The sequence below is a fragment of the Ursus americanus genome, chromosome 13, assembly GCF_024610735.1.
Source record: "Ursus americanus isolate L20-20 chromosome 13, mUrsAme1.1.p, whole genome shotgun sequence".
NCBI classification, from domain to species: Eukaryota; Metazoa; Chordata; class Mammalia; order Carnivora; family Ursidae; genus Ursus; species Ursus americanus.
This window is the reverse complement of record NC_142139.1, coordinates 8,456,834-8,481,613: the sequence shown is the minus strand read 5'-3', so window position 1 is coordinate 8,481,613 and position 24,780 is coordinate 8,456,834. Positions and strand designations below refer to the sequence as shown.

At 40.0% G+C, this 24,780-nt stretch overlaps 1 protein-coding gene across 1 annotated transcript in view; it reads right to left on the bottom strand.

Annotated features, from left to right (window-relative positions):
• Positions 1 to 24,780, bottom strand: part of ANK2 (ankyrin 2) — a 219,823-nt gene that overhangs the window by 10,697 nt on the left and 184,346 nt on the right. The window contains exons 35-43 of the mRNA XM_087866401.1: positions 24,338 to 24,460; positions 22,342 to 22,374; positions 20,404 to 20,425; positions 11,158 to 17,412; positions 9,522 to 9,596; positions 7,449 to 7,580; positions 6,150 to 6,293; positions 2,937 to 3,222; positions 987 to 1,275 (exon numbers count right to left, since the gene is read on the bottom strand). Coding sequence (XP_087722527.1) covers positions 987 to 1,275; positions 2,937 to 3,222; positions 6,150 to 6,293; positions 7,449 to 7,580; positions 9,522 to 9,596; positions 11,158 to 17,412; positions 20,404 to 20,425; positions 22,342 to 22,374; positions 24,338 to 24,460 — 7,359 coding nt within the window. The remainder of the gene's footprint in view (positions 1 to 986; positions 1,276 to 2,936; positions 3,223 to 6,149; positions 6,294 to 7,448; positions 7,581 to 9,521; positions 9,597 to 11,157; positions 17,413 to 20,403; positions 20,426 to 22,341; positions 22,375 to 24,337; positions 24,461 to 24,780) is intronic.

The window sequence follows — 24,780 nt, the reverse complement described above, 5'->3', positions numbered from 1 at the left end:
AAAAGTAGGTCTTATGCCCACAGATAAGTTGTATCATTCGTTTCTCCAAAAAGTTTCAGTTCTTTCATATAACTCATTCTTTACTGCTGAGACAGATATTAATGCTTTAAAAACACTTTGATGTATAAAATGCTTTTGAATTCTAAAAGGAAAAATATATGATTTTATCCATATTAAATTACGTTTAATGCAAACAGATTCTGGGTCCCCCTTCCCTTCCTGAGATTCATTTTGATTCGGGCGCTCTGAGGGGGGCTCAACACCCCCGCCGTGAATGCTGAGGGATATGAACTGTTTAGAATATATTTTGAGAATAAATGGTTTAAATGAATTTCTTAAGATGGTCTCCACCCCTCTCTACAACATCAAAACTCACGTAATGACAAAGGAAACAGTGTGGTGTAAGCTCCTGCTCCTGTCAGGGATTCCAACATTCTGAATCAGCAGTAAGTTCAGGTACCACGTCCTTTTTTAAAGACATTCTTAAAATAGACATAAGGAGATCTATTTTGGAAATAATCTTTCCTTTAAGGAGAAAAATTTGTTTGGGGAGGTGAACCCCACTGGATATCCACAGTCTGCATGCTCGTCACGTGACTGTAGACAGATCTAACCGGGGTCTGGCTCCCACACGTTGCCATGTCTGGCGCTTACCTGAGGCCCTGGTAATCCCTCTCACTCATCTGCACGCCCATGGTTATCAATTCTGAAAAGCTACCTCAGGTATCTTGTTTCACCCCAGTGTTCATCTTCCTTAGCAAAGGGTTTTCCAATTGTAAAATGAGGGCTCAGGGTCAAATAGCTAGAACGGGAACATGTATCTTTTTTTCCTAGATTCTCTGGTCCCCAGGTTTTAAAAGGGACCGAGGGGTTCACATGACCCAGGTTAATTTTTTTCAGAGAAAAAATAAGCCACCAGAGAAATGGGAACGGGGAAGGTTTGTAGCTTTGCTGCCTGTGGGCAAGGAAACGGAGGACAGTCCTACCTTATGGAAAGCTGCATCTTCATCGAGTCTATCAAGGGCCTGTGGCTGGTCACCAGCAGACTCCACTATCACAAGGCTGGTTTTCTGAGAACTCTCCTCCCCATGTTCTGGGGGCTCTTCGGGTTCTTGTATGATGGGAGAGTCTCCCTGCTCACTAGATGTTGGGGTCTGGAGGTATGGCCTCTCCTCCTCAGGAGGGGTCCTAATTTCCTCAGGGGTCTTGCTGGGAGAGTCAGATACAGCCGTAGCCTTTTGAGTCTCTGACACTTCTGTCCCTGGGGTTGTCACGCTGAAATGGAAAAGCCAAGTTATACCATGACAGCATACACATTTCTCCTGCTGAAGTAAGGGAATTAGAAGGAAAAATGGAATTTATCTTCATGGCCCAGGGAAGTCAAAATAAGTTTTGTAAATGTGGCCAAGAAATGAAAATTGAATAAAAATCATGTAAGCTATTGTATAGAGTTATAGCTCATTGATCTAGCACTGACTGGGAAAGATGTATTCTAAGGATAAAAATTATCCTAAAATGTATTACCATTTCCTAATCTCTACAAAGTATATAAATTATAATTTCATCTTTTCTTTGATAACTCAAGGTGATCTTGAAGATTTGAGGAGGTTTATATAACAAAGATCTGTAGATCATAAGGCTTTCGAATCAAGAGTCAAAAAATTTTTGGGAAAAAATTTTAAAAACCAATATATAAACCCCATGTTAATATCGTTATCATAATTGTAAATATAGAGAGAATCTTATTATGCCTCTGGAAAACAGTATTACTTGACGGAAAGACCTGGTTAAAACTTTTTCTACTGACATCATTTGGAGTTACTTCAAGGCAATCTTTATAATCTCATTTTCTAAGAAAATTCTCTGCTTTTTCTGTTTAACTTATTGCAAATTTCTGTCCCTCCCTAGATATTAAGTGCCCAGAGTACCTCTCTGATATGCCCTCTTTGCTTCCCACCTTTTTCTTTTTCTTTCTCTCTTCTTTCTACTCTCCACCAAAATCTAAAAGGTAGTTGGGAGGTGGTGGCTCAGTGGAAAAAGGGGATGATTTTATTACCATTTCACCCTCTTCTCAAGTTCCAGTGACCCCAGCACAAAGCTTGTTTAATGACAAGAGAAATGCTATGATGTAATCTCCTGACACACTATTCTCAGATTTCGGGGCCGGGGACACATTTGCCTTTTGCACAATCTGTTGTCTTTCTCTAAATAACAGGTGCCATTTAAACAGCTCTCTTTCTCCTTTGCTTCTCTAAAGCCCAGAACTTGAGTTCTGAGCTGCCTGCTCTGTAGAAGCCTCCTTGAGCCAGAAGCTCTCTGAAAAACTTCTCTTTCCTCCCACGCTGACCCCATCCCACCTCGTTTTCATGGTCCTTCATTCTGTGTGAATAATCTGTGCTGTGTTTCCAGTTTTACTGTTAGCCACCCCATCGCTTTGGTGAAACACACTGAGGGCTGCCTCACCTACGCTGTCACCATTCCCACACTGAACGAGCTATGGGACAACTGGCACGTATCAAAGTGTTACAGAGAAGTGACGGGCAGGACTCTTAGAAGCACTAAGAATGAGGTCTGTGTGAAATTTTATACTTGAAACAATGCTTTCATGGGCACATCCTTGACCTGTGACACTATGAGATGAATAAGGTATAAATTACTATAATTTAGAGATGTGGAAACAGAAAGCAAAAGGGCTTTGGGACTTGCCCAAGGTCACAGAACTGTAAGTTGGTTCAAGCAGATCTCCCACACAATGCTGTCACAATTACATCTCAAATCTTTTGCTCTTTTTCCATAGGTCTAGCCCTTGTTGTGGGGGGGGGGGGCGGTATTTGGACACCCTCTGAAAACAACTGACAGCGGTTTACGCCTGGCACTCTTGTCACACTGGCTTGTTTCTTGGAATTACATGCTACAGGCTTTCTTGTGAAACTCACAAGTACTCCTGCTGACACTCCAGGGAGGACTCTTCAGGCCGGTCTTGCATGTTCCCTGAGAGATCCTGTTGAACCTGCTCCTTGCGAGTTTGGGGAAAGAGCTCTGTTCCGGAGCTGTCCCCCTCGGCTTTGGGGATGCAGTCCTGAAAAGTGGAATAGCCGACCGAAATGTCTTCCTCGGACACAATGGGAGGCTGATCGCAGGATTCGCTCTCCTTAGAAACAGCTTGCTCCTCCTTCTGCTTGTGCTGTGCAGTGCACAGCTCCTCCTGAAGGGCGGAGAAGCCTACGGGGGAGAACAATTTAAATTATTTAATGGAAGCTCACTTGCAGTAAAAGGGTATTTGTTAAGGAACCATTATTGCGCCACACCCTGTGACCGATCCCAGGCTACACAGCTGACCTGCAAGATGCAGACCTGCTAGCCAAGCTCAGGCAAGTAAGTCTACTGAAATGCAGAGTGACCGGGCCACAGTGCCAGCCAATGAACGGGGAGCACCGACCCAGGGTTAAAGAATTAGGAAAGGAAATGCAGAGGGTGTGACATTTTAAGGAGCCCTAGTGATAAGGAGGCATTGACTGTGATACTAAGCGTAGAATGTAAGCGGTAAGAAGAATTAGAGTTTAAGATTAATTAATAATAGCGAATACATTTTAAATATTAATTACACGTCAGGCACTGTTCTAGGTGCTTGGTGAGTATTAACAACGCTCTGAGGTGAGTACCCTTTTTATGGAGGGTCTCTCAAGCCAGGCTCAGGGATTTTATTATATCCAGGGCAATGAGGAGTCACTGAAACATTTTTAGCAGAGGTATGACTGACATCCATCTACTTACTTATTGACGCAGCAGATCTATACTGAGTATCGACTATGCAGTAGATGCTGTTTAGACGTCAGACATACAGCAGTGAACAAGATAAAAAAGTCCTCACTGAACTTTTATTTCTGCAGATATACATTTATTATAAATTTTAGGAGAAAAAGAAACCAGGGTAGAAGTATAGAGCAAATAGGGCTAGTAGTTTAGATAGACCTGTCAGGAAAGAATCCTATTAGGAGATGATTTAATGAGATGTCACTCATGCTGTCCACTTGATTCCTTCAGGTGAGGTGGGAAGTACTATTATCATCTCTGGTTTTCAGATTGGAAAACAGGCACACGCCTCACACAGCTGGCACAAGGCCTAGAGACTGTGCTCCCCACGGCCAGCCTGCACTGCTTTGGAAGTCTATTCCACAGTGAGCTGCTGTGCCCAGCTAAGAGTGGCAGCTGCTGACCTCCTACTTCGTGACAAATAATGGACTTAATCTATACCAAATTATATTAATTATAAGACCACGGAAAACTTACATACATTAAATTCTCATTGAATTATGCAAAAGAAAAAGAGAGAGATGATTTAAGCAGAGGCCTGAATTAAGTGAGAGAAAAAAGTATTGATGCTCTAAGGGAAGAATATTCCAGAGTGGAGATAACCAAAAGGAGCAGAGCCCTGAAGCCTGAGAACGCATAGGGTGCCTGGGGAACAGCAGGGAGGCCACGTATTGATGAAAGAAGGAGCAAGATGGGAGATAGGACAAGCTCTCACCAAACAGTAACATACACCATCACTGAAATCTGGGAAAAGTAAGAAGATACAGAAAGAAACTCAGGAAGAATAGCCAATAAAATGGGGGGCGGGAACCATGAAGGGCGTGTATCATGGAAAGTGAATGAAGAAAATATTTTAAGAAGAAATTAATTTTTTGGTCAAACGTTACACATGAGGCGAAGACTGAAAAATTACTCACTGTATTCGGCAATGAGGAAATAACTGGTGAATTTTATAAGATTGTTTTCTGTTGGGAGGTAATGACAAAAGACTGACTGGCATGGATTCTAGAGACAGTTCTGGAGAGAACAGGAAGACAAGAAGCGGATACAGGAAATTTAGACTGTATTTTTGAAGATCTTCTATAAAATGAATGGAGAAACAGAACAATCATACAAGGAGGAATATGGGGTGAAAGGAGTTGTTTTGTTTTGTTTTTAAAGATGGGCTCCATTAAAGCATGTTTTAGTGCTGTTGACTGGTCTAGTTGTAGGAAGCCATAGAGGACAACAGCAGTGAGGTCCTTAATTGGATAAAAAGGGAAGAGATCCAGGACAAAAGAGGAGATGATGGTCTTAGCAAAGCAAAGACATTTCATAGTGGAGGGAAGGTAGAGTATAGGCACTGAGATGCATTTAAGTTGGTAGATTTTGTGAAAGAATATGGACATTTGCTTCGGACAATTCTTATTTTTTCTAAGAAATATGAAACTCTGTCATCACCTTTGAATAAGAAGAAGAGAAATGCTGGAGGCTGGAAAAAGAACAGAATTCTTGGTATAAAATAGAGATGAGAGAGAAGAAGAAACCGAGTGAGTGAGCATGTGAATAAATGGAAATGGATTAGAGAAACTTTAAGTAATGGAAAGGTGGTAGGGCCAATGGCTGGAGGTCCCAGTGGGTTTGAAGAATTGTTGGTGTGGAAGCAAAAGAGGAAGTAAGTGTAATGCTTCAAGTTAGGATGCGGGAGTAGTATCATCATCAGTAATGATATAGTCTTGGTTGTGAGCACTGAAATGGGTAAAGTAGAATAAAAGACACAAATATCAGAAGTGTCATCAAGAAACTGAAGCAAGGGCACTGGATAGGTCATCCATGTTATTATGAACTGAGTTTTTGTATCCCCTTAATATTCATACGATGAAACCCTAATCGCAATGTGATAATATTTGGAGGTGGTGCCTTTGGACTATAATTGGGTCATGAGGGTAGAGTCCTCAGGAATGGGGTTAGTGCCCTGATAAGAAGAGGCCAAAGAGCTCTCTAGCTAGCTCTTTCCCCCGTGTGCGGACACAGCGAGAAGACAGCCATCTGCAACCCAAAGGAGGGCCCTTGCCAGAACCTATGCTGTCATCCTGATCTCTGACTTCCATTCTCTAGAACTGTGAGAAATAAATTTCTCTTGTTTAAGCCCCCAAGTTTACGGCATTTTGTTATTGCAGTCCCAACTGGTTAGGACAATGGTGAAATAACAAAGAATGAGCAGTATGGGAGCCTATAAAATGAGAAAAATGTGTGATTACCAAAGTCCATAAACCACCATCTAAAAAAAGGGAAGATTTGGTCCAGTTGCCTGAATTAACTACATATACAACACACACGCACACACATTGTCTGACCTTCACTATGATCCAGTGCAATTGTCTGTTCAATTTCTGCATAGCTATGACTGATGCGCTCCTGGAGAGGCTCCGTGCTGGCCTCCATGAGATGAACAATATCCATTCTGTTGATCTTGGTGAGACATTCAATGAGACTGGTATCTGGGATATTAGAGAAAACGTATTTATTACATTTGAGGGCTACTCTTTTTAAGATCTCTTTCATTTAGTTGCCTTACTAAAACATTGGACTTTGTATAGGAAACAACCAAAGCCTAATTAAAGGTCTTTGTAGGGGCGCCTGGGTGGTGCAGTCGTTAAGCGTCTGCCTTAGGCTCAGGACATGATCCCAGCGTTCTGGGATCGAGCCCCACATCAGGCCCTTCCGCTGGGAGCCTGCTTCTTCCTCTCCCACCCCCCCTGCTTGTGATCCCTCTCTTGCTGGCTGTCTATGTCAAATAAATAATTAAAATCTTTAAAAAATAAATAAAATAAAATAAAATAAAGGTCTTTGTAAAAAAAAAAAAAGCAAACAGAAAAGATATATGGGAAAGCATAGGCATAAGCTCTAAAACCAGAGTTGCCAGATATTATATAGGACACTCTGTCAAATTTGAATTTCAGATAAAACAAACAAACAAATTTTAAAGTATAAGTATATCCCAAATATTGCATGGAGTGTACTTATACTAAAAAACTATCTGTTGACTCTCTGAAATTTAACTGGGTGTCCTCTAGTTTTATTTGCCAAAGCTGGCAATCCTACCTACAAGAATGGCTAGAGAAGGAAAGGCAAATGTAGACTGGATGTAAATGAGGGAGGTCTCTAGGTAGATCTTCAGAGAGATATTAAAGGAAGTAGAAAATTTAGCTGAGGAATGAGATGAAGCGATGGTCTCATTTGATTTGATATGGTCAGAATATTGTATACAAACCATTATAAAGAATATCTATGTGACATCTTTCCCTCATTTAAGTTACTTAAGAGTAAAGGAAGTAGGAACTGAGGGCAATGCACTACCAATAAAGCAATGGCAAAGTAATTGTGTCCACTCTCAACATTTAGAAAATTTTAGGACTTTAATAACATTCCTGTTAGCAGCCAGGGTTTCCCCTAATTGACACTAGTCATGGCAATACAGTGTAAGAATTGTTAAGCAACACGCATATTTTAGAAATGTCATAGCTCGTTCTCATTTGCTTGCAGTAGTATTTCAGATTGATGGCATTTGTTATTATTTTACTGAATTTGCAGGAAAGCAAGACTTATAGCTCAACGTTTAGCCTAATGCTTTTCACATATAGCTCCCCACCTACCTGTAGCCTGCCTGCCGTCCCTTTCCAGCCAGTACTTCAATAGCGCATGGCTCTGGTCTTGGAGGGAGTTAGGGTTCTCAATTCGAATTTGATGAATCTGCTCCTCAGTGAAATCCAGTTCCCTTGCTAATTCTAGAAAAGAAAATATTGCTCCATAAACACCTGAACTTCGAAGTCCAAGTCTCCACACCGGGCTCTGTGATTTTGTAAATGATGTGTTCTTTGTATTGTTTTAATAGGGTTCTTTTGCTCCCCCCATGCATTAGAAGTGGCTCTCAAGATGCCTGTGTTCTTCTAGCCCTAATTGTGGATGTTCTCCTTGAAACTGAGTATAGAATTGATCACTTTCACAGTGGAACCACTAAATTTGAGGCAACGGATGATAAAACACGTATAATTCAGGCCCATTTAATTCCAAAATGCAGACTGGACCATTAATACAGGCTTATATTCTTAACTAAGATAATGGAAAATAAATGACTGAAACAGGAGTAACAGACTTTCTCACTTTTGATCATCACTAAGTAACGTTTTAAGTACTGTAAATCCTATTTCTGGATACTTGGATAAATACTGGCTGTGGTCCTATTTCTGGATACTTGGATAAATACTGGCTGTGGTTATATTACGGTGGTTGGATAAACTCCTTTCTTTGATTTGATGTCACTTGAATAAAAGCTCTGAGAAGCATTAACTGGCCTAGGGAAAAAGCCACAAAATTTTCCTTTAATGTCTACCATTAACATTGTACATGGACACTTATAAATTGTGGTGTGTGTGTGTGTGTGTGTGTGTGTGTGTAAGTAAATAAGTCCTCTTTGGATGGCAACTGGCCAATATCTTTCAAAATTCAAAATATATATACCCTTTATCCAGACACTCAGTTCTACTTGTAGTGATATGCCCTATAGAGATACTCATGAAAATACACCAATGCACTAGGATGTTTGTCATTAACAGGAAACAACTTAAATGTCCAGCAATAAAGGCCACTAACTATGATACTTCCACACAGTAAAACTAAATAGTCATTTCAAAGAATGAGATAGATAGGTCAATGCTGATGGAATATTTACAAGGAATATTATTGAGGAAAATTGTGCTATTTTTAAATAGTACACATAGATGTGGGTACTGCATATTTTTTTCTGAATACACGAGAAAGTGTAAGCAGTTACTTTTGAGGCATGGAGCTAGAAGACGGGATGCAGGTATGAGACACTTATTTACACTTTTAATTTTATACCATTCTGTACGGTTGTGGGGTTTGAATTTTCAGCAAGTATATAGATACTACGTTTTATACACAAACACACGTACTTAAAGAAACAAAATAAATAATTCTGAATGTCACCTATTTAGCCAGAGATATTTTGATGTCCTTCTTTCCCCTAAATCCCTCAATTAAAAAAACCTGATCAGTATTTAACAATTACTTTAAAATGTTTAAAAGTGAAGAAATGACTATTCTTTCTGCTCTGTTACTAATTATCTTTGTTAAGGGTCTTATGGGTTTCCATTCCTCATATTGATTTTATAATTCACTTTCTTTTAATAATTTTACATACATTATAATTTTTATGCTTAAGTATCCTAATTTCTCAGAAAATTCGTGAAACATCTTACTCATAGGTCTTTCAACATGCATCCAAAGCAAATTTTAGTGCTGTTCACAATGAAGATATCTGATATAAGGTATCTAAAATAAGGAGCCCTGGGTTAAATCTCCAACTAAGCTTTATGGCAATTACGTCTAACAATGATTTTGAAACACAGTAATGTCCTCGAATTTGGATATCCCTGACTCCCAAAGGAGGACAGTGACATTTGGTATATTCTCAAAATCCCCTAACTTAAAGCTCTATTTTTCTAAATTCCAGAGATATCAAAAGGCCTGCCTGGATTTTCTAGTTCAGAGTTTATTATTCTTTTCACTATTCCATCGGGTGTTCCTTAAGGAAAGAAAAAAACAAAAAACAAAAAACTTTTTCATTGTTAATGACACTTGGCTGTGCAGTTGTGTTACTTAAATGAAGCAAGTTTTGTTGAAAAAATGAGTCACGCTAATTTTACCTGTCCAGCTGAAGCCAAGGTGATCAGCAATATAAGCCAGCCTTTCCTCGATCCGCTCCTGCTCATCCTGTTCATCTACAGAAGGTCAAAAACAGAATGGCCAAAGGTTGTCTATGATAGGAGAGCACCCATAGTACTGATCATCCAAAGAGAGGAAGTCACTTGTCCAAATATTTGATAATAGCACAAATTAGCTATTATATTTCAAATCATTTTAAATGGGGTGTTTGCCTGATTTCTGGAATGGAATGGGGAATCAACTTAATTATAAATCATGAAAACCAACTGCTTCCATATCTCTTTAATCAAGACTAGTCACTGGACATATCAGTTGCTGATTTCTAGTAATCTTAGGACTTTCTGTTTAAATTATCTGAGAGAATACTGCCCACCAGGAGACAATCATCTTGTTCATCAAAAACCAGAAAAATCATAAGTGGGATGCAGAAGTGGAGTAACTGGTTAGGACCTCCTGTTATTGCCTGTGGCAGCCTAGATCACTTCCGGATCACATCTGAAAGAAATCACATCCAAGATTCATAAAAGACATAGATCATGGGTTAATCGGGCCATCCTGGGTTTTTTTTTTTCAGTCTGGCCAGAAACATTTTCCTTGGTCCTGGTGACCTTGGAAGAATGGAAGATAAAAGCATACGTATTTGTGTCTGTTGTATCAATAGGTATAGATGTACTTTCTGTGAAATTTCTGTGTGCTTACTACTAAGTAAGCTTATATATTACTCCCACAAACTTTAATTTTCCCATTGGTTTTTAACCCCCATTAATTGATGGGCAGCATTTTAGACATCAGGACATTTTCTTAGGACACAAATTTAAGAATAATAGTCTTTATTGTAGAGATATTGGAAGACCAGAGGCTACTTCTCAAAGCCATCTATGGTTTCCTTTTTTATAATTCAAAGGGTCATCATCCTCTCATGGTCACTTACATCATGCAAAGTTTGAGTTTTTGTTGTCTGCTGCGTCTAATCAGAGTACATTCTCCATTCACCTAACACTGAAACAAAAAGCATGGGTTTTTTTCACCTTATATTTGTTTGCTTAAAGTGTTTACCAGTGATATCTGAGATCCAACTTTTTGAATCAAAAACAGATCCACAACAATTGGGATTTCATGATAATGTGAAATCTTTTTGGGCAAATGGCTTCCTAATGATTACCGAATTACTAAGTTGAGTACAAATGATTTTAAAGTACGTAAGGGTAAGAAGAAAAAGCAATGAATCCTTACCATATGAAACAAAGCCCAACATATTCATGTGCAAAAGCAAAAGTGCTTAATTTGAGGCTAAGCCTGGGACTCCAGAGCAACAAAACTCAAAGCTTGCATGGCCTTACGTGCAGCGGCTTGAGAAAGGCAGGGTCACCGCTGCCTGCTCATCATGTTGATGTTTTCCATAAGCATTCTCATTACTCAATCTTGAGATTGTTTTCATAGACAAGAGTACACAGAGAAAGCACGAAACACAAAGGGCTTACACAACACAGTAACCACTACAGAAAGCTTAAAGAAAATGAGACACAAATCACCAAATAAAAGATATACCAAAAAAAAAAAAACTATATCAAATTTATGACATGCGTAGCACAGGGAATCCCAGTGGCTGGCAAATACCTTCAGCATGGTCATGGCCATTTTCATCAGGGATGCGTTCAATCAGAGTCTCAATGGACTCATCCCAAATAGGCCTTGTGTCAAAGATGTCCTCAGGAATTGAATGCTCGGTTTCAACAGGTGGCAGATTTTCAATTACTGAAACTTCCAGGGCACTACTACTTTCATCATCTGAAACTAATTCTTGCTCCCTTTCTGACTGTGTAAGTCTATCCACTAACTTGGAAGCCTCATCACTAATCTCCTCAAAGAATTCTATGGAGTTCCTGTAAAGGTCAAAGAAATGCTCCTTACTTTCTTTTGTAGGGCTCACAGCCCCCTTGCAGGAAGATGTGGTGCTTTTGCTCTTAACTGGCAATCGGGATGTAAATATCTTTGGTCTGGTGGCCCCCTCGTCTGATTCTAACTCCAGCTCCTCTGCCCTCTCTCTGCTCTCTGTTTCTGTCTCAATGTAACTTCTAGTTTTTACTGGACATTTGGTCTTTGAGTCCAAAGCACTGGCATCAGATTCAGATTTGCTTCTACTATCTGGTGTTCTGCTTGTCATGTCCTGACCCTGAGGAGCCACTATTTTCTGGAGAGATGAATCTAGATGCGAAAGCTGCTGCTCTACTCTTTGGACAGGTGCTTTCACGGGGATTTTAGACTTTGGTTTTGTTTCATCCTCTTTACTTTCCTCACCCAGGCTGGGCAAAAAATCTTCATAAAGGGAACTCTCATACTCCACAGATGGAGGTGCTGGAGTTGACGTGGGTATAGTCCTTACAGGAATTTTGGATTTGCTTTCAGTAGAAGGCACATTCTCCATGGGTGCAGTAGGGATTTCAATTACTGATTTCTGTTCCTCTGGGGAAGAATCAGGAGAATCATCATCCCGACCTGAATACACAGACCTGGTAACTGTGGAAAAATCTAACTGAACGTGTACAACTGGTTCAGGGGAGTCAGGGCAAGATGGATCTTTCACACTAGACTTAGGAGGCATATCACCCATTGGTGTGGTAGGGAGATCCTCGGCACCTGCAGAAGGAGCTTCTTTTGTTGATGTTTCAGTGGAGGTTGAATTCCCCACGGGGGTGTGAAGTTGAGCATCTGAAGCAGATATTTCCTCTACTTCCTTACTCAGGTCATCTGGAAGTAGATCTGCTTCATCACTCACTGCTTCTTTTGATTCTGAGAGAGCTAGTGACTCAGCTGATGTCTCCTGTTGTGGGGGCTCAGTGCCAGGACTCCCTTCTTTCATGTCTTCGGAGAGAGTCTCTTCCCTGGATTCTTGCCCAATTTGGAAAAAGTGAAAACTTTCATCGGCATAGGACCTTTTGGTCATGTCAATGGCGCCACTTCGGGTCATCTCAAACAATTTTCCTTCCTGAAAGAGAAACGGGTTTTGCTCACTGGTTGGAGTCCCCTCTTCAGTTGGGGTCCTTGCAGGAGTGGTGTCAGGGGTGGTACCCTGGGATTGTCTGTCTACCATCAAACCAAATATCTTTTGTTCTTCCTCTTTCACTCGAGCCTCAAAGGCTTCATCATCTTCACGGATTTCACTCCAGGAATCAGAATCCACATCAGTTTTTGTGATGATGACTTTGCTGATTTGGTCACTAACAACTGCTGATGTATTTGGTACAGAAGGCTCTAAAGATGAAGGGACTTGATCTGATTGCTTTTCCCATGAGGTGCTTTTTTGTTTGGATTCTTTTTCCATGTTTTGGTCCTCAAAATTAGATTCTTGGCTTGAAACAGTTCTATTGGAGGAGCTTGTTACTACCACATCTTCAACAGAGGATGTGATGGTAACAGAACACACTTCCGAAGAGTGAAAACTTGTGTGTCCTCCATCCGTTTGGGTTTTGCTTTCTTCACTGGAGAAAAAAGATTGGGGAGGAACATTTTCATAAGGGCTTATTATTTGAGGATCACAGATTTCATCAGTCTCAGCTGGGTCAGACACTGGAACATCCATGGACAATTTATCTGTTTGAGTAGTAATCGATGAGTTTTGAGTGGAATAGTCCTTTGGTAAGCTCTCAAAAGCTTGGTCAGTTTTGGTGTCCTCTGTTTTTGTAGCAGAAGATAGAGAGGAGATGTCTTCATCTAATTCTTGTCCTTCAGATGCTGGACAGTGAGGTAAGGAAGACAAAGATGAAGAGATTTCACTGGGGCAATCTACTTGTAGAGATTCCACTCGAGAAACATCAAGCTCTTCTCCTTCTGTGTCTTTTTCATCAGTGTCTTGCAGAGGGACTGATTCCTCATGAATAGCTAACTGCTCATTGATATCCTCTCTAGGAGAGCTGTAGAGACCCGAAGATATAGGAGTGACTGAGCTGCTGGGACTCCCGGTCTCACACCCATGGCCCTCACAGACTTCTGGTTCATCAGCATCTCTGTTCAGATCATCATAAGACATATCTGGGCCATTAGTAGAAATGGTATGACTCTCTTCAGGTACATGGGACTCACGATCTTTTTCTTCTTCTGATTTACCTGACTCTTCCTGAGTATCTTCATTCATTTTGAAAGTGTATTGTTTGGAAACAATAGGTTGAAATTGTACTTCTTCAGGACTGGAATTGGAGTCTACACTGGATGGAAGTGGGGAAGGAGGCTGCACTCGAATAACTGGCTCTGGTAAGAGGCCTGCATCAGCACCTTTTTTCAGCTGTGCCAACTCAGGTTCACTCTCAGAGGAGGAAGAAGCCTTTCTGCTCTCTGATGTTACCACCACAGGGACATCGCTTTCATCCTCTATACTCTCCACATGTTTTGGTTCATCCACATCTGCTGAAGAGTCAGCATCTGGGTCAGAGGATGAAGAAGATTCTTCTTGTTTGGGTTCTTTCTTGTAGTCCCTTTTCTGCTTTGCTTCTTGTTCAAGTTCGTCAAATGTTTTGATTTTGGTTACCATTTTAAACATTTCCTCTTCAGGTGTGAATCTCTTTTTCTCCCCATTTTCCAAGTCATCCTCCTCTGCACATTCATGAATTACAGCTGGTTTGGGTGTGCTTGCATCTGTGGCTTTGGGTGTGACCTCATAGCTAATTTCTTCTGAGCTGGGGGTGTCAGGAGAAAGGGGACTCTTCCCTGAGCTCTCTACCAGTGACGTCTGCTCAAGACTGTCATCCTCGGCACTGCCGTCTGGGTCTCGGAGCAGCCGGGACCGCACAGAGGCCACTTCCGTAAAGAGTTCTGTTTTGGCTGCAGCTGCAGGAAGAGGGAAGTGACTTGGGAGAACTCCAGCCTTCATCTTTGGTTCCACAGGGCTGCTTTCAAGAGAGTCACGGCAAGGGGATTCTTTCAGAGGACTTGGCTCCAGAGAATCCGGAGTTTTGTGTGAGGAGTTATCCTCTAGCACAGGGCTGCCTTCCAGGGAGTCTCTGTGGCTCACTGCAAATGATTCATCAGCACCAGGGCTGAGGACCTCACTATCTCGGCTAGGGAGTGCAAGTTCTAATCCTTGGGGACTTCTAGCAACTCCCTGGGGCTTTGATTCAGTTCCTGTGCCTGTCTGTACACAAGCGTCAGGCAGCGGAGAGGCTTTTGTCTCATCTGAGGGCTCAGTGGTTGTGGATTTCTGAGTTTCAGTATCACTGTGGGTCTTGTGGGCTGAACCAACTTTCTTAAGTTGACCCTCATCAGTGGATGCTTCCTCAGTCAATCCTTTGGGTGTTTCTTTTGCTAGTAACACACTACAGCTGCCAAGGGAATCATCTTCTTGTTTGGGGCATGTGTCTTTGGAAGTGTCTAAGGTGGCCTCCTTCAGCAAAGACTCGACTGAGGGCTCTGTGCCTTCAGTGACTACGGTACCTTGCTCTTCAGAACCATCGGTGATGTCTTTGATTGAGGGATGATCTTTTTCTGAAGGAACTGCTGTTGGTGTTTCTAACTTGGTCGTTTTGCTTATTTCCCCAATTTGCTCCTCACTTTTCTTTGGTGAGAAAGAAAGGCTTTCTGGGCTTGTCTCAGGAGTCTCTGCGAGGCCCTCATGCTTATAGCTTTCTTCCGAACTAATCTGAGGGGTCCCTTCCATCAGGCTGCCACATGGAGAACCTGCCACCCCTTCAGGCTTGAGGCTCTCAGAACTGCCATCCAAAGCACCACTTTGTAAAGACAGAGCCGGAAGAAATTCATCTTTCATGTAATCTAGTGGAAAGGTTGTGTTGAAAGGACTAGTGAGTACTTGATCTAAGTGAAGCTGTACTTCTTCTGTCTTCTCACTCATTCGGAATTGTTGGTATTTGTCATTGTCTTCCAGTTCTTGCTTAATGACGTCAGAAAAATCAGTAGAGGTTTTCCTATCTGGGCTGATCTGGAGATCCATGTCTCCCTGTTCATCAGCCAGCTTTTCTTTGGGAACTTCACTCTCTTTATGGCTTTCTTCTTCTGGTGCTGACTGAACAGGTTCAGGTGTTTTGTGGCTAAGAGCTTTCTCCTTCTCTACAACTACGTCTTCTCTCTTAAACCCTACGGAGGAAGCACGGACTGCTCTCTTGGATTCAGAAACTCCTGTTACTACAAATCTCTGGCCTCGTTTGATTGTCTGACTCTCTGTTTTCTGTGTTTCTCTGTGGTTTAGCACCTGCCCCTTTTCTTTTTCTACCCGAGCTTTGCCTTTTTCTTGTGGCTGCTTTTGTTTTGCTGATTTGTGTTCAAAGAGTCCAGTCTTATGTTTAGATGGGTCCTGACCTGACTGGAAAGCTTTCATCAACTCCCGAACAGACATTGTCTCCTCGATTCTTTCTGTTTTTGAGGTGGGGGATACAGGTGGTTGCTTTTCTGTTTTCCCAGAAGGCGACACAGGCAAGTGCTTCTCAGTTTTCCCAGAGGTTGATACAGGTGGATGCTTTTCCATTCGTCCAGCTGGTGACACAGGCAAGCGTTTTTCTGTTCTCCCAGGTGATACTGGTGCATGTTTCTCCATTCTCCCAGAGGGCGATACAGGTGGGCGTTTGTCCATTTTACCTGAAGGTGAAACAGGTGGGTGTCTTTCTGTTTTTGTAGATGACACAGGGGACTGCCTTTCAGTCTTTGTTGAGGGTGATACAGGTGAGTGTTTCTCAGTTTTACCTGATGACACAGGGGAGTGCCTTTCAGTTCTTGCAGAGGGTGACACAGGTGAGTGTTTCTCAGTTTTACTTGATGGTGATACTGGAGGATGCCTCTCAGTTTTTGTAGAGGAGGAAAGAGAAGAGTGTCTTTCTGTTTTAGAGGAGGATGATGCCGGCACATGCCTCTCTGATCTTAGAGAGGGTGATGCAGCTGGGTGTGTCCTGTGGGTTATCTTTTTTGGCACATCCTCTTTGCCTTTGACTCTGACAGGCAACTTGCTTCGGCCTTTTTGTTCATCTTCCACTCGTTTCTGAAGGGCCTTTACTTTGTCCTTGATGGAACCAATGGGAGTTTCTTCTATCAAAGGTGAAGTGGCCTTTACAGTGGGCTGGGGCTCGGGGGCTAAACCTGCATCTTCATCTAATGACTCTTCTGAACTACATTTTTTAAGTTCACTTTTTTCTGCACTACCTTGTACACTTTCCTCTTTTTGTTTTTGTTTTTCTTTTAATTTCCTCCTCACTGGCTTCTTTATTCCCAGGCTTGGTTTGTGTTGTTTCTGTGCACTCTTTGTCTCATCTGGGGGCACATCTTTCCCTTCATTTTCAGAGCTCCTGCCAGTAGCCGGAACCTCACGTTTCTCCCCTGCTATTTCTTGAACTGTCTGCAGTAGCTTTTCATGAGTAGACACATAGGAGTTTAGATCCTCAGTAAGGTAGTTCACCAGCCCAGTTGAGTCTTTCTCTACTTCGACATTGCGCTCTTTATCTATTCTAACTTCTACGCATGGATATTCGGTGATTTCTAAAGGCGCCTTTAGCTTAGCCTCCTCTATTTCCTCATCACTGACAATCACCCATTCCTCTTCCACTAATTCTCTCTCCGACTGAGACCTTGGCACGCTGCCTTCATCTCTCGCGCAGGTTCCACTTCTCAGGATTTCATTCACTTTCTCTAAGTCCTCTTTAACTCTTTCAACAATTTCAAAAGGCTCTCCTGGCTCTTCCTCAGCAGCCTTCACCAGCTCCTTCACTTTGATAGAACCTGCCCTATCAGATACATCTGTGGTCAAGATGGCGGTCATTTTGATCAAATCTTGTTTCATCTCAGAAACTTCAGAGAGCAAGTCCGGACTGGCTAGGACAGGAACTTCATTAACCAGGTGACTTTTCAGGACAGATGTTTCTGTAGATTCTGTCTCATCATCTTTGATGTGAATGAAAAACATTGAAAGTAAAATGGAAATCAAAAAATATATTGGCAAATGTAATCAGGACTGAAACGACACAGTGTCTTTTCCTGTTGTGGCGGGAGGGACAACAGAATGGGCTGGGAATGGTGGATCCACAAGGTCTCAGGATACAAAAGCAAAGCAAGGCTAACGGAAAAAAAAAAAAACTGAAAAGGAAAAATGAGCAGGAAATAACTTGCTTAATTTTCTCACTTGTAGCACGTCCACACATACAACAAAGCTATAACAAATAGCCAAGACAGACTGACAGACACACACACACACACACACACACACACACACACACCATCACAGATCAAAACAAAGAACGAACGCAGTGAAATTACACAGAGGTATCTCAAGATTGTTCAGATGTTACAGATCAATGTTGAAAAAAAATATAAACATGGGGAAAAAAGGAAAAAAAAGCATTAGAAATTGCAGAAAGTTGATTTCCTCTAGGAGAAAGCCAGTAGTAGCAAACTCAGAATGCCTTCTAACGATGTATATATGTTTTTTAATCATATAAAAATATGGAATTCAGTATGTTTTGTTCTGCCAATATACAATGACTATATAAAAGATGTCTGAATCAGCTGCAAACCGGCATTTCATCTAAGGGAAATTCACACCTAACAATGAAACGAATGGTCTTGTGCTAAGAGGCATGGTCCTTTCCTTGGAGCAACCTCCTGGTTTAGACACATAACGGACAGACCAAGGAGGGAAATAAAGGAAAGGAAAGGAAAGGAAAAAACAACACAACAACACTGTGATTAAACTTATATGTGAGTCCAAAGTTAAAATGTGATGCATGGCAACCCAAATCAGAGACAGTCACACGGGACACACGCACAGTTTATGTAAGCCAAGTTATTTCCATGCAAAGCAAAGGTGGAAGAAAACTGGTGGGAGTGGTGGCTTTGCTGAAATGCACGGGCAGGAGGATGGTTAAGAAATTAGAACAAGTATGTAAAACATTACTGTGGTGAAGTGTATTTTTTTCCCTACAAGTCTGTACAAAGGTGCTGAATGTAGTATATTCAAGGGACAGCTAGTGGGGACCTGTACCCATTCAAAGCAAAAAAGGAAAACTCGGTCAAACTCTTTTAGGATTTGCTCTTGAAAAGACCTAGGAAAAAGTTCCTGCATAGAGCCCTTATTTAGAGATTATTTTATAGCTAGATGAAGATTATTTAATGATTGTCTTTAAAAAAAAAAAAAAAAAGCCCAAACACGGGTCTATGTCCAAACTTTAAAAAATATTCACAACACTTAGAGGCATTTAGGAGAATCTGTGGCATTATAGCAATATTGTAGCTTTTTCCTTTTTCTTTTTTAAACGATTGAGCCAGGGAATGTACTAAACTTTCATTTCTACTAGCTACTATACAAGAAAGAAAGGAAAGGGCCATTTAAATAAACATAGTCGTTCTGAAGAAGTGGGATAAAAAAATTAAATCTCTTTTTAAAAAAAGGAATTAAGGCAATGATAATGTCACTTTTTTAACAAGTGTCTTCTCTTGAGAGAATCGGTATTTGTTGAGGAGATATACTCTGTGACTATGCATATATAAAGATATATTAAAATAATTTATATCAATGCAAATTTGTTCAAGTATAAACCAAATGAAAACATCCAGAATTTCAAATAATCTAGTCCTGAATGGCAATTTAACGTAAGAACAAAGAGACTCTCAATTAAAAGCTTTCTAGGGGCGCCTGGCTGGCTTAGTCTGTTAGGCGGCTGCCTTCTGCTCAGGTCATGATCCCAGGGTCCTGGGATGGAGCCCCACCTTGGGCTCCCTGCTCAGCGGGGGGCCTTCTCCCTCTGCCCTTCACCCCATGCTCCCGCTCTCTTTCTCAAATAAATACATCAAATCTTAAAAAAAAAAAAAGCAACCTAATAACTTAGTAGTTTACATTGTACTAGGTCTTCAAAAAAAAAAAAAAGAAAAAAAAAGCCTCCAGATTATTGCATAGGGCCAGATGACCATATTAAACATGGTTCTAAGTTCTCTCCTTTTGGGAAAGCACCTGAAATAAGTGACTCAAAATGAATTTTTAAATGAATAGGCAATAAAAATTAGTAATTTTTTCCCGAAACTATTTGGGGGCATAGAAGCAAGAAAGAAACCCCCAAAATTTAACGTCTTCCACACAAAAAGCTAAAGTCACCAGAAACAGGTCCCAAAACTAAAATGTTAATAAATTGTTATAAACCCAAAATGAGTTCTAAGATAGCTCTCATATGGTCTGTAAAAACCAGTTCTTTCTGTATTAAATTATGTTTGGGATTTGCATCATTATTCAAAATTAGCCCTATAATGGCACAATGTTGTTATAAGTAATTTCATCCAGGAAGTTTCGATTTTTGCATCCTTGGTTCTTATTTTTTTTCAGAAAGTTTCACAAATGTTCGTTAGACCTCAGCCCTAAAGAAGTCAGTTACACTTCACCACAGTAAGAGGGGCTAGGAGGTAGGGGTGGGGGGAGGGTTAGCTTTAGCTGAGAACTATTAAGACAGTATCACTTTTGCAGGTGTAGCCTACAAAAATAATGAGCTCTCTCCCGAAGTCAGTGTTGCTTGATATAAAAAGTGATACTGTCATGTCAGTGCTTAAAAAAAATGAGATGAAAATGTTATGCTAACAAATGGACAAAAACGGTAGGGTGGGTTTCTAAACAAGCATAACAGCAATAGCAGGGTTAACGGGGGTATCAAAAGAAAGTGAATGCTTAGATGAATAATCATTGCATTTTACTGCTAATTAGCTCACAAATTAGATATTTTTGTAATTTAACTGGCCAAGCTGCTTTTCTAAATATACATTAATGATTAATAAGGACAATATAAAAATATAATTATTATAGTGGTTAGTAATGGCAACTAGCTGCATCTTAATTCATGCTTCTCCTTATTGTAGCCAGCTCTCAAACAAACTCAATTTTATTTAAAATCTTACTTTTTTCTGATGTCATATCGATCTGAAAGAAAACATACATAAATTGAATGGTTATAAATTGTGTCTTGTTTCACAACCCCTGATGTGCAAATAAGCTCCTATTCATAACCACACCCATGGGGAGACAACGTAAGCTAGAGGAAGGTCAAAGTAATTTGCTACAGTTCTTCCTGAAAGTCTCCTTGATTCCTATCCTAACTTTGAAAAAACCCATCTCCTTTCTAGACGTTATAGGTGGAAAGCACTTTTTAATATGTTATTTCTAGCAAGATATGATCCAAGGTGCGTTTGATGTTAGAAATACATATTTATTAGGGAAAAGCCAGGAAAAGAGTGAAGTGGGGGTTAAACAGTGTCGATTTAACTGAGAAAAATAAGGAAAGATCAAACAGCATGCCAGGTTAATACATTCTACAGAAGTAGTTTCATTGTCACTAATTACAAGCCAAAATTCCAAATCCTGAAAAGAATACAAACTGGGTCTATTGCCCTGCACAGCTCCTGAAAATATTCAATAGAACAATCATAAACATAACGCAAGAAACTCATTTAAATATAGCAAAAATGGTTTTATAATTGCATCACTCTATTAAGAAGGTGTGTAGGTACCATTTTGAACAGGCTTGGTGATGGGGTCACCAAGTGCAAGAAGGAAACAGTATGTGAAGCAAAGAGCGGCTATACAATTGAGGGAAAGGATGACATCTGTCTTGTCATAATTACTGTGCATTTGGTTATATATGGCAGGACAGTGAGGCTACAATCACCCCTCTTGTCCTGCTCCACCGCCAGAGTAGGAGTAAAAAGTGAATTCAGGGCAATTCTCTGCACTGAAAAGGTCTTACATTTTAAGCTGGTGGATACAAGGGTATTTATTATATTTTTCTTCATGCTTTTGTATTCCAACCCCATCAGAGTAACATTAAAAATATAAAACTAGTATATTTGAAAATATTTATGTGCAACTAATAACAATTGCATTTGTCTATCTTAGAAACAGGAACCAATATGTAAATAGGAAAGTAGAAGGAATTTCCTTTCATTTCTATGATGATGTTTGGGCACTCAAATCTTTATAAGGGAAACAAACACATATGTGCCTGAACGATCAAAGAAGTCTTATTCAAATGGTTCTGTACTCGAGGTAACCTCTTGCAGACTCTCTCTTCATCTATGATATGATAGCGCAGACCTCACAGGGCAATCGTGAGGATCAGTGCTGATGAGGTATGTGGAGCACTTAATAAAGAATCAACCTTCTAAGAAGTGCTCATTATTAACAGAGCTCTGCATTATAATATTATAGCCTAATGCTTGAACTATACACTCCTTAAAGTTTTTAGTCTTAGTGGTTCTCAAACTTTACGGTCTTAAGACTCCTTCACACTCCTAAAAATTACTGAGGACCTTGAAGAACATTTGTTTATGTTTGATATATACAAGTAAATATCTGTTTTATATGTTAAAACTGAGAAAATGCTAGAACCCAAGTATACGCAAGGACTCATTCCAGAGTCAGAGTGATGATGCCATCATATGTAACATAGCTTCTGGAAAACTCCTCTATAGCTTGTGGAGATATGGGTGGTAAAAGACAAACAATGTTTCAGACATATTTAAAAAAAAAAAAAGTTTGGACCTCCAGGCATCTCCAAACCAACCTTTGAGAACTGAAATAATGGCTTGGCCGTCAGTAGTCGGTAGAGCAACATATATTATTGCACAGAGACAGGGTAACAATTTGCAGGGAAAGCTTCACTATTCTTTGAACTCGGTACATGAGATGAGAAAACAGAGGCTCAGAGAGGTTAAGTAAAACTGTGACCCTTCAGTTACTAACAACTGTATAACCCTTCTAAGAACACAGGTTAACTATGTGCTCTTATTAGCGGTAATAGCAAATACAACCATCGACAAGCGACAATGCCATACAATTACCTCTTCTTCCTGTTCTTGATCTGACTCTGATTCCTTGCCGCCCCAAGATGCCATGCAAGATGGAAAAAAGAGAGCAGGAAGAGTAGAGAGCATTTAGAAGAAAAGATTAAATACACTGCCAACAAACATCAATAGGAAACATACAGTCAGCGTGCTCTTGTTTTTTTCTTACTAACAGTTTATAGAAGACAGGCACAAAAATTTAAAAGGCTTGATCTAAATGTGAAAGTCTGTAGATTCAAGAGGCAAAAGAACCAAAATTGTAAGTATACTAATTTATTAGACAAAAGAACTAAACTCACAATATACTCATTTCAGATACTAGGTTACTCACAGCCTTAAAGTTTGATATTTAATGGATTTGATGCATATGTCTAGAGAAATGGTGATGATCTTTACATCATTACATTACAGATACTGGCTGAAAATGTTAAAAGCCACAAATAAACACATGGTGAAAATATTTTGAACACACAGGCAATCTTTAGGAATTCTATTATAATAAAGAGCTACTACATTCTAAAGTTTATCTGAAGTGAACAATGTTTGGCATTGTTTTCCTCTTTGCTTTGAGTTACTAAATGGAAAGCTATCCTGGACCATCATAGCATTAATGATATGCCTTGACTTAGAAATATAGGGTCATAATGAAGTAAATGCTTTCTTTTATCGCACATTGAAAGTTCACTGAAATCAGAGACAAAGCTCATTCATCCTTAAACATCACTCAAGTGGACTGCCCATAGCAGTATATATTCTCTTGTGCTTCTTATCTGGCATTCTGCTTCGGTGACTCACAAATCTACAAACCCAAAGTACATTTTGCATCATTGGGGTGAAACTAGATTAGCCTCATGTGGATGACATACCTACTGATGTATTCCAATTACTGGAATAACACGTATGTTTACGTATACAGATAATATTTCATTTTTATCATATAATGAGACTTTGCAATGTTAAACATGATGCTGTGAGCTTTTCTCTATGTGTCTGATCTCTACTTACAAAAATAATTAAGAAAAATATGCCATGGTGGGTAAAAAGAAGTGTAGAAAATGCTTTGTTTTGTGGAGTCAAGATTTAGGGTTTTAAATATATTTCTACATCTCCTCCAGGTCTTATCTGCCACTATTCATCTCCCACTCCAACCTCCAGTACACACACACTGACAACCCGCTGCAGCCCCTATAGACCACCATGGCGGGGGGGGGGGGGGGGGCTTCCATTGTAAAGATATTCATTAAAAATTTTTTAAGTAATAAAAATGAAGTCATCCCCAACATTTAATTCATTCAGTTGTCCTCTTCAACTTGATCAGCGTAAGCTAGGAATTCTGTAATGGTGGGCAGTCTGAATAGAAAGTAATAGCTGGTAAGGAGACTTTGGGTCAGGAGCTGATGAATTGTTCCTTTTCAACAATGTTTCAAATCTACTCCTTGTAACATGGAAGTATTTTGTATACTAATCATGTTAAAATAGTTGAAAAATTGGTTTGATACCCCAAAAACATTATAGATTATAAGATGAACAGGTATTTATTTTAGCAATAAGATAAAATCTCATGAGGTTGCTCTGAATTTAATAATATATAATCCACCTGTGAATTGGCAGTGAACAGAAGCTAATGGACTCATAATACTTTGCTAGGGACAGACGGACTAGTATCCTCCCAGAAGGGCACATACAAACAACAATGAAGACAAAGCCAATTTATTTTTAAAAATTAGTCCAAAAAGTTAAATCTTAAATTCAAACTTTCTCTTTCCTATCCAATATGTGTTTATAGAAAATTTTCCATCACAGTGAATTTAATGCAAAATAAAGGAGAGCTACTTTTTTTCCTTACTTAAATAGAAAATCATAAATTTGACAGGGAATCAAAAATGACTGTTACATGTGCTTTCATTCAGTGCTTTTGCTTTTACTTGTTTTAAAGGGTTTGAAAATTAAATCCTATAGAGACTGAACTGCACTACAACAGATTTGACAATACCTTTGTATAAATCGGCAGGGTGATGTTTAAGTTGCAAATAGCTTGATGCACCAGGCCTCTCGTGGATTTTGGCTCTTTCATAAATGATAGTCGCCCGCAAGGTTCCTGAGTCGTGTCACGTACCTTGAACAAGAAAGACATACATACTTCACCCACATATGATGTGTACTGTTTATTTTAATTAGATGATACCCAAAAGAATGAGGAAGAAATAAATTCATTTGATAACTCAAAGGATTTGGAGGTGTTCCCTTCCCTCATCCCCTGGCAACCACCACTCTATTTTCTGACTCTATGCATTTGACCTCTCTAGGTACCTCATATAAGTGGAAACAGAACATTTGTCCTTTTGTGTCTAGCTAATTTCGCTTAACATATATCCTCGAGGTTCATGCATGTTACAGCATGTATCAGAATGTCATTCCTTATGAAGGCTGGATAAT